This window comes from Malania oleifera, chromosome 1 (genome assembly GCF_029873635.1).
Source record: "Malania oleifera isolate guangnan ecotype guangnan chromosome 1, ASM2987363v1, whole genome shotgun sequence".
Taxonomy (NCBI): Eukaryota; Viridiplantae; Streptophyta; class Magnoliopsida; order Santalales; family Ximeniaceae; genus Malania; species Malania oleifera.
In genome coordinates, this window is record NC_080417.1 from 115,463,725 (window position 1) to 115,474,385 (window position 10,661).

The following is a 10,661-nucleotide window of genomic DNA, read 5'->3' on the forward strand; positions in this document are numbered from 1 at the left end:
CTTCTTAAATATAGGATTTTAGGCTTCAAGCAATGGTTTACAAAATCAAGTAAAGATTCAAGAAATTACCCCAAAAGAATCGTTGTATGATTTGACGTTGTTCAACACGAACTTAGACCATGTCGGTAGTCCTTCAACCAAGCTTTAAAATGCAAAGATGAATGGGTATGGATGTGTAGAGAGAGAAGGCTATGTGGGTATAGAGGGGAAGGCCGTCTGGGTGAGAGAAGGAAGAGGGGGTGACAGTGATGCTGGATAGAGTGGTCTCTCACCACTTTATCTCTAGAGAGAACGTTGTAGCCTCACACTACGCAATCACAAGATTTGACAAGCTTCAAGCTTCAACAATGGAGTTCTTTTTCAATATTCAAACATAGACTAAACTTGAGTTCTTACAATGAGAAATGATATAAAGGCTAGCATGAGGGGTCAAAATATTAATCACTCTCACAACTCTTATACAAGCATGGGAAACAAAGCATTAATCAATCACAACTCTCACACAAGCATGGGAGACAAAATATTAAACACTCTCACAACTCTAGCTTAGTTGTCTTGTATTATTATAATTCAAATGTGAAACTCAAGCATGTGCCAAAACGAAACCCAAAACTATTTGGAGCCCATGGAGCATAATTGTATTGGGTCCACAGGCCAGGGGCCCATGGAGCAAAACCATGTGGGGCCCACAAGGATCTTGAGGTGGATCTTGTTTCAACATCTTCACTTGGTTCTTCATGCACCTAATACTTTTGAAATAAAATGTCCAAGAAAAATATAAATTTAACATAATAATAAAGTCTGCAAATGTCTTCCATAAAAAAAGGTAGATGATCTTCAAGTAGTTTCATGTGTACCGACAAAACAATTATAAATAATAGTGGACATCATGAGGTTGTTCACGTTGTTGCGACGTCCCGAACAGAATGAGGCGAATGAAAAATATTATGTTTAATTTTCAGAGAAAAATAGGAATGGAATTGCCACTAACCTTTTAGTGTGATTAGAACACTTTATTACTACCCAATTAAGGGTAGAATCGGTTTGAGTTACCAAAACTGGAATTGGGAGTTCGATTATACAAGGGGAAGGTACGAGCATCCCAGAATAAATTTGAAAAACCTTTTATGTTATTCCTTTTGTGAATTTACAAAATACACATGAATGTGAATTCCTCACACAAGTATTTACATGATATATATATATTTCCTCAAAAACGGAGTACGTGAAGCTCAAAGAGCTCATACCCCCTCTTTGTCGCAATCATTAGAAAAAAGTCAAAAAATTTAATAACAAAAATATAATAATACTAAAGTAATAACAAGTTAATACGAATACTAAAAATAACACCATTGAATATACGTATACTTCAAAATAGAATAATGATAGTAATAATAATAATGATAACAAATACAATAATAATATTAAGCATGATAATGATAACACTAATAATAATAATAATAATGAGTAAAAATGGTAATAATAATAGTAATAATGATAATAGTAATGATAATAATAAGTATAATAATAAATAATAATAGTAACAATAATAATGATAATATTAATAATAATAAACACAATAATGATGATAATAACAATAATAATAAATATTAATAATAGTAATAATATTAGTAGTAATAATAAATAATACAATAACGATAATAATAATAATAATAATAATAATAGAAAAATAAATAATAATAATAATATAACAACAAAACCCTAAGAATACGTATTAAACATATATATATATATATATTAACATTTTAATAAATACCACTATAATAAAATCTTACAATATGAATATTACCCCAAATAAATACAGCGAATAACAATCACACCCTAAAAATACATATTAAACTTTAAAATAGTTATAACAATAATAAAAACCTACAACATGAATACTAGACATATAACAACATGTTATAACATTAAGGATCCTACAATAATAATATTAACAATTAAACTTCAAATATCAAAACAAATTCCAACTATAAAAATTCCACAACAATAATAATAAAACAATTAACCTATATAATAAATACAACAAAAAAAAAAACTTACCATGAATATTAAATATTAAAATAAATATAAGAACCATAAAAACCTTGATGAATGTAAATCATTTAATATACATATATAATAGATACAACCTAAGCATGGATATTAGACCTACTTGCATATACAATGAAAATCCAATCATTTGAATAAATCAAAACAAGAAAATAAACAAAATAGGAAAGAGAAAGAAAGAAAAAGCTATACGTGCACATGTGTGTGAGTGTGTGTAAGTGCGTGCATGTGGCCAACATGCCAAGAAGCTCACCGGAGACCCTTAGGGTGTGGTTCAGGTGGTAGTGTGGGTTGCGGGAGTGCCTCTCATAAGGTCAGGTGTTCAAACCCTCCTGAGCTCATTTCCATCCCTGAACTCTTGAATTTACACTCCCTTTAGAGTTGTGGGGTCAACTTCAAGGGGTGCAGGATTAGTCACGTGGACCGTAAAACGGACATGTGGATACCCGGTGCGTAATCCTAAAAAAAAAAAAGAAGCTCACCGAGGAATGCTACCAAAGTCGGAAGAACCGGCTGCCGGAGTTGATGGGCAGCAAATCAGTGATGGCAACGGCGAGCTTGAGATGCTGTCGTGGAGAGCTGCTGGAGTGATGGCAGCTGTGGGCGGGCGAGAACGACGGCGGCGGCGAAGGGCTTGAACTAGTGTGACGATGCCGGGGCTGGTGCGACGACGCCAGACGTAGAGCAGAGGCTATGTTTGGCTACTCTGTGACAGCTGTGCTGTGTTCTGAAGGTGTAGTTGCTGTTGCCGGCGATTCCCTGTGCGTTGGGTGAGGGTGGTCGTGGCTGTGAGGGTTGTCGTGGCTGCGACGGTGACGGAGAGGGGAAGACACGTGAGCTTCTCGTCCGGGAGTTGCCGGGACTGGGCCGTGCGTGAGTGAGGGAGATGGACTTGTGCGCTGCTGTGGTTCGGCTCTTGCTGGCTTGTGACTCTCTTGTCGGCTGCCGCGGTTGCTGGAGTTGATGGATGAAGACGTGAAGAGTTGCCGGTGTTGGTTATGGCTTCTGGGTAGCGGGAAGGTGAGGTCTGCTGGTGGTTGTGGCTATGGGTGGCCGAGAGAATGGAAGTATGGAACAAAAGAAGAAGATGGAGGCATGGTCGTAGGTTGGAGGGGCTGCAGGGATAAAAGTATGCGGCAGTGTTGCTGGCTGGGCGCGCGTGTGAGAGGGGGAGAGAAGAGAGGCTTAGGTTTTATTTATTTATTTTTTTTATTTTTTGTGTCTCCGCCCCCAAAACAGCCGCGTTGTGTATGTTTTCCCAGCCCCCATTTTATAAAACTTAAAAAAAAAAAAAAAAATCCCTAACTGAAACCTAGAGTGCCTCCCCTATCTTTTGCATGTGTGGGCTTTAAATTGCAATGACCCATAAATTTTATTTAGGTGTCCAATAAAAGAGAGGCAAGGTAAAAATGAATTTAATCCCAAAAATAAAAAAGGACCCGAACTCAATTTAAAATAAAAGACTCATAAATAAAAGGGACTCAATCTTTTGGAAAATTAAAAGACTCAATTTAAAATTAAAAGACTTGATTTCAAGATAACCGGGACTTAAAAAAAAAACATGACTCAATTTTAAGAACTCAATTTTGAAATTAAAGAAATCAACTAAAAATTAGAATAACTCACTTTTAAAAAGGAAATAAAAATTAAAAGGACTTAATTTTTAAAATACCCGGGACATAATTTAAAAATATCGGGACCTCAATTTTAAAAATATTGGGACTCAGTTTAAAATATCCGGGACTCAATTTTGAAAATAACCGACATTCAAGTTTGAAAGTACTAGGACTTATTTTAAAGAATAAAAGAAATCAATTTTGAAAAGGACTCAACTAAAATAACCTAGACTAAAATTTAAAATAAAACGAAACTCAACTAGGACTTAATTGGATCCTTCTAATTCTCGAGATGCATAGTCAGCTTTTTTATTGCACCGGACCTCCTCAGAGAACGGTCTGGTTAAAATTTTGGTGTTTACACATGTGTTACCATATCGGCAAATGAAATATTCAAAACATGTTGATCCCCATCATGATCCAAGTGAAAATGAAAAGCAGAGTGTAAGGATGCTCATCTTGAGTTTTTGGGACAAGATCTGAGGGTATTCAAGAGTCCCTTTCCTTTGTGTAAATCAAATATGCAAGAAGAATAAAATAGGTGAGGCCAGAGAAGAAAAAAATGAAAAGTGAGAGAATAGATTAGAGAAGAAAGAGATCAGAAACTAGCAAATAGATTAAAGACATAGAATGTGAGAGATATATGAAAACATAACAAGGACAAAGAGAGAGCATCATAGATCTAGAAGCTTAATAGAAAGTGAGAAAGGGAGCCTCGTAGATCTGAGAGCTTAACTAAGGGGGGTGGGGCTTCGCAGAACCGAAGCATAGAGAGCTTAGAGGAGAGAGAGAGGGAAACAGAGGGAGCACAGAGGAGAAGAGAAGGGGAAGAGATAGAGAGAAAAGAGAGGGCAGAGAGAAGGATCGAGTGAGAGATGAGAGAATTGGAGAAAAAGAGGGAAGAGAGAGAAGATTGAAAAAATGAGAAAAAATATAATTTTAAGTTTTTATATTAGGGAATAGTGGGCCACATATCACCATCGTGTGGTGAAACGTGGCACATTCTAGGCCAAATATTTTGGGGGGCAATGTGGTTCAATCTACACTATCTGATATGTGTTTTCATTGTACGGTTAGATCTCAGCCATGTCAGTCATCCATGTTTTAAAGTATGAGTCAATTGGGTGTTGACATGTGTCAATTGATGTTACCCTATTTTCATAATAAAAAAGAGAGGGGAATAATCGGGCGTTGACACGTTCAAAAAAAAAAAAAAAAAAATCCAACGCATCACCACGGTGAGTGGACATGTGGCGCCCATGGGCTTGAATCAGTTCAAACCTGAATCATTTTTATTTTTATTTATTTTATTTAAATTTTTAATTAGTTTTAAATTTTAAAAATTAGATAGAATAGCAGAAAAATCACAAAAATCAGGAAAATAGAGAAAAAATTGGAAAAATATTTTTGAAGTTAGGAAAAATATTTTGAGTTAAAAATAAAAAAAGGGAAATTCTTTGAAAAATCCTAAATATTTTTTGGAAAAAATGTTAAAATGCCTAGAAAAATTTATACAAAATTTTGAAAAATATGGGAATATTTTTAAAGATATTTTTAATTTTTGTGTGGGTGTCCCTATTATTTTAAAAATGGCAATGAGGTATTTTATGCCTCACCTATATTAGCTTTGAAAGGGGTTTATCTAACAAGATCCTCTCATTTGGAGGTCTTATTAGAGATTCCAAAATTACTCTGATATTTTTTTTTATCTCTTATTAATTTTTTTTCATTTATTTATTTATTTATTTTAAAAAATAGTTAATTAAAGATTATTAAATTTAATTTAGGGATAATTCATAATTAATTAGGTACTGTTCGCCGAACGAGTGTGTAGGGGGTGCAAAACCCTTCCCCTCGTATAACTGTACTCTCGATCTCAACTCTGGTATAAGCAAACCGAGATGACTAGTTCCTTGGGTTAGGTTTAGTCTACTGACCAATCAAATGAGTAGTAATTAAGTGTTCTAACCGCACTAGGTAAATAATAGGTTAGTGACGACTCCAAATAAAAAATTTTCAATATCATAAATCATATTCCCTCACAGCCTGGGGCCCCTGCCCTAGGACGTCATGAAAAAAACTATTATGGTTATAGAGATTCTCGAGCCATTTCTATGTATAATGTTTCACATTTCTCAAGTCTAATATTCCTACTACCTCATTTGCTGTTTAGGCTCATTCTTTTGTTCTTGTCTTCAGTAAGAGCTTCTTATTTGTCTCCGTAATAGATAATTTATGCCTAATCTATGTCCTAACGTTTACATTACTTTCCTTGCATGTGAGAAGAAGTAGAACTATCCTATTTCTTATTGTGAATAATATTCATTTTTGTTTTTTTTGGGTATTGGCTATGAAAATATGTCTTATATGCTGCATCAAAGCAAGTGCTTTGTTTCCGCTGCTCTTTTGTTTATTCTCTTACTAAAGCTGTCAAACTTAATTGCTTTATATCTTTTAGTGAGTGCCCATATATATTTGGCTTCTTCGAAGGTAGGCATATTTTTATTTTTATCGTTTGGAAAGTCTTAGGAAGGCTTTTGGCTTTTCCTTCCACACCATTTTGTTGCTATGCATCCCATTTCTTGACTGCTTAATTATGCGGTTTCTAAATTAATCGCTTGTTCTAGCAGTGGCTTATAGCATTTTCTTTACCCAAACAGTCTCATTGCTTTTGATTTTATATCTTTTTCTTGACCTTTCAATTGGTCGTAATAAAGCCCAAGCACTTAGCTTGAAGTACTCCTTGTGCAATAAGGAATGATGACTCAAATACCAACTGTGTATACTATTCTAACCCTATTTAATTGCTAAGCAATATAAGTTCACTTAGCAGCTTGAAAGTCCTTCCCACATTATTTTGAATGATCTTTGGTTTTTCTAGCTAGTCATTCTACTTTTAGAGTTGTTCCTTGTCCATTCCCAAAGCACAATATCTGAATTAATAAGCTTTAGAGCATTACAAGACCAGTTAATTATCCAAAATTGCTCTCCTCAAGAATTAAATATTTTGGTGCCTCAAGGCTCCATCAATTAGTAAATTTGCAATAGGCATTTGACATTTCATCCTTTGGTGGGTTGCATCCAAAATTTTAAATTCTATATGCTCACTCTATACAAAATAAGCCTTCAATTCTTTTTAATAGCATGAACTTTATTCGATAATTTAACATATGAGCCATAACTAATGAAGCATTACTACTTTTATGACTCATCGATCAATCTAGTCAATCTAATTGTAGAACCAAAACTATGACTAAAATTGGTTGGCTAAATAAAACACTAACTAATTAAATGACTAACTAGTTGACATCAAGCTTTGGGAAGTTGACTTGAGTACCATGAAGCAAATAACTTCATCCTTACAAGTTTTTAAGATGACAATTTTAATATAGGACTAATGATTATCATTTGATTGTAAAACATTGTATAATTGGAGTCTCATGCTCAAACCTAGAGCTCAATATGATTTTAAGGAAATATTTGGGAATTGATTGATCGAGATGAATTTGTATCCCAAATTTCAAAAAGCACAGTTCTCAATTGTCCCAAAAAAAAAAAAAAAAAAAAAAAAAAAAAAAAATCTTTGGTGGCTGCCCTTGAAAAGCCAATGTGTGCTCAAATTAAGCACACTCCAATTTAAGATCCTTTTTTGTTTGCACAATTGACAATTACAACTTACTTCAAGCTATTATTTTTGACCAAGCAGGTTGAATACAAGGGTCTACAAGTTAGGGTTTGTAAGTAGCATGCATTTTAACATTTAAGGAAAAACCAAAATTTCCATTCGCAGAACAAAATTTCAATGTCATGCAAAAGTTTATGGACAACCGTATCTTTTTCCCAAATGATGATTATATCCAATTTTGTACAAACAAAAAAAAAGAAAATAAAAATCTCTATTCATCTATCCCATAAAAATATACAACTTTTCCTAGAGAATAATTTAAAAGGGGAGACAAAAAACACAAAGAACTTCTTCAATTGTGTCAAGATGGGTATGAAGAAAGCAAATTGTCAGGAAAACAAGGAGAGCTCTTCCATGCCCTAGCATGCAACTTCAGTATCTCCCTTGCCCTGTCCTTTGTCTTGTTCCCACAATCCACCTGCAGCACCAAGCACAGCTTTGCCACCACCCCCACCTGCAACATCTCCGCAAGAACACTTCGATTGGTCGAATGCTTCGAAACCGAAGAGAGCACCCTCACCGCCCTCTCCGTCCCGGCATGCGAAACCCTAAGTATCTTCTTCGACACCACGGCCAACCCGGCCCCGTGCCGCAGCAGCTCCGCCCTGCCCTCCGCGCACCCGCAGAGCTGGTCGAGCGCCACCAGCGCCATCTCGCAAACCCTCTTCTCCAGCGCCGAGTGGAGAAGGAGCTCGATGAGCACCACTACGGCCCCAGCATCGGCGGCCTTAATCCTATTCCTTCCCCACGGGCACAGCTCCATGAGAAGGCGCAATGCAGCCTTGGAGGCCTTCTGGGAGATGTGGTCCCGCAAGAGTTGCACAATTTCCACGAAGAACTCTTTTCTCAATCCCATGATCTGAGCAGGCTCGGCAACCTCGTACATGGATTGTAGCAGAAGAGCGGCGTAGGCTCGGGACTCGTAGCTGCCGCGTTGCAGGAGGACGATTAGGGAGTCGACGACGTCGTCTTTGAGGAGAATGTTCTTGAGGGCGGAGTCCGACACGTGGAGGTTGTGGAGGATGGTGACGGCGTCGGAGGCGATGTCGAGGTGGGTAGTGGTGTTGTTCTTGAGTAGGGAGGCGAGGAAGTCGACGACGCCGGCGGCCTCCAAGGAGCGTTTGTTGGCATCGCTTTCGGAGGCGAGGAGGCGGAGCTTGCGGAGGGAGGTAAGTTGGAGGTGGGGGGATTTGGCGTCGTCGAGGAGTTTGAGGATCTGGGATATGGTGGCGGGGGGTTTAGGGGTTGGGAAGCGCTCGATGCCGTGGGTGGCGTGGAGGGTGCACCAGGCTTGGATGAGGCGGCGGAGGGTGTGGTTGGGGGTGAGGTCAATGGTGTCGGGGAGGAGCTGTTTGGTGACGGGGCAGGTGGTGTTCTTGGCGGAGAAGAGCCATTTTTCGATGGAGTGGCGGTCGAAGGTGATGCCGGTGGAGAGGGCGACGGGGTCCTTCATGATTTCGAGAGAGATGGGGCAGAGGAAGTAGGGAGGGACTTCGATCTCATCTTCCATACTTGGGAAAATGAACTTGAAATTAATTGGTAATTAACTAGCTAATTAGTTAAGGAGAACCCAGATGGAGAAATCAAAAGCTTAGCGTACGTCGCTTTGGGCGATGAAATAGTTACAATTAAGGGGAAATCAAGATTAGATCTGAAGGAGAGCAGGAAGTGGAGGTGGTGGGGAGTTGTAGATCGGTCTGAGGACGTTAGCAGCAGAGTGGGTTGGGTTTTATACGGAGATGAAGATCTGATCCATCGAGCGAGAGAGATTCAAAATGAGAAAGTCAAAACACGGAAAAAACACAGAGAGAGAGAGAGAGAGAGAGAGAGGGAAGACTTTTCAAAACATGTGGATGCGAGGCGGGGGTGGGTGGCTGTGGCTGTGGGCTGTGGCTGTGAAGGCAGAAGAAGAAGAAGTAATAAATTTTACGTGGTCATGTTAATATGTAGAGAGGGGTTTTAAGCTTTAAGGGACGGGGGCCGTGGGTTTGGGTTGGATTTCGGTGACTGCTGGTGGGGCAGACAAATAGGACACGTTCCCGGCGGCCTACCCTCCGAGTCATACCCTGTCACTCGCCCTCTCATGCTCATCCCCAGCTAAGTACCCCTTTTAGAAGTTTTGACCGTCACACGCCACCACTGAGCTTGGGTCAACTGCACCCCACCTTTTTCTTATTATTATTATTATTTTAAAAATAAAATTCTGCACTTCTCTTCTAATTCTTAATACATATCACTTGGTAACTTTTTATTGAACAAGAAAAAATTCCCAAAATTTTATGTTTCGATATTCTGATATTTTTTATAATAAATTTACAAATTTAAATTTGAGATTTTAAATTTATTCTTTTCAATATCATAATATATATAAGTAAAAATTATGAAATGCTCCCCAATGGGCATGGTGCGGTAGAAAGACATCAACACGTAAGAAGGAGTATTGAGGATTCAATTCCAGGTAGATACACTCACGGAATCAGTGGTACATGTGAATGGTGAGAATTTATTCTGTAAGCCAATGGGAACTGTGGATGATGAGAGTTTGCTTTGTGAGCTTATGAAAAATCAGTCTCAGTTTAACAACAGCAGCAGCAACAGAAGTATATCTGGTGCAGCAGCAGCCTAACATCAAACTCACCAAACAGTTTCATTCGTATAGCAGCAATAGAAAACTGATTGTATTTTTTTTTTTTTTTTGTTAGTTAATTAGTTTTTATTCCTTCACCAGATTCATACATGAATCTGTTAAGCTGAATGTATATATATACATTTTGTATTGTTATTTTTTATTCATTGAATGAAATCAGTTTTCTTCATCAAGATTGATTTCTTATATGGTATCAGAGCTTCTTGTTCTCCATTGTTACCTTCTTCGAGTTCCTTTTCTTTAGTTACTGTGTTCTACGAGCTTCTTCAATGGTGGAAATAATAGCTAATACTTCCAACATAGAGGCTTCATCTTCTTTGCAAGATTCATATAATATTAGTGATCCTTTGTTCTTGCATTCTGGCGAAAATCTAGGAGCAATTCTCCCTTCTCAACCATTGATTGGTGGAGAAAATTATCCAGCCTGGGCAAGATCAGTGAGGAAATCTCTAATTGCCAAAAACAAGTTAGGATTTATTGATGGATCTTTAACCATTTCTTCACCACTGGTGAATTCTCCAAATGCTATTTAAGCATGGGTTCGTGCTGATAATATGGTAGGTACATGGATCATTAATTCTGTTTCACCAAAGCTTCAAGGTAGTATTATCTATAGAGATACTGTTTTAGAAATCTGGAC

The 10,661-nt window shown here is 37.6% G+C and overlaps 1 protein-coding gene across 1 annotated transcript; it reads right to left on the reverse strand.

The window, feature by feature from the left end:
* Positions 1–7,505: 7,505 nt before the first annotated feature.
* LOC131150476 (E3 ubiquitin-protein ligase PUB23-like) lies at positions 7,506–9,271 on the reverse strand. The gene has a single exon (XM_058101206.1). It carries the CDS (start codon positions 8,882–8,884, stop codon positions 7,676–7,678), a length of 1,209 nt encoding a protein of 402 aa, XP_057957189.1. The 5' UTR covers positions 8,885–9,271; the 3' UTR covers positions 7,506–7,675.
* Between the last annotated feature and the right edge of the window lie 1,390 nt (positions 9,272–10,661).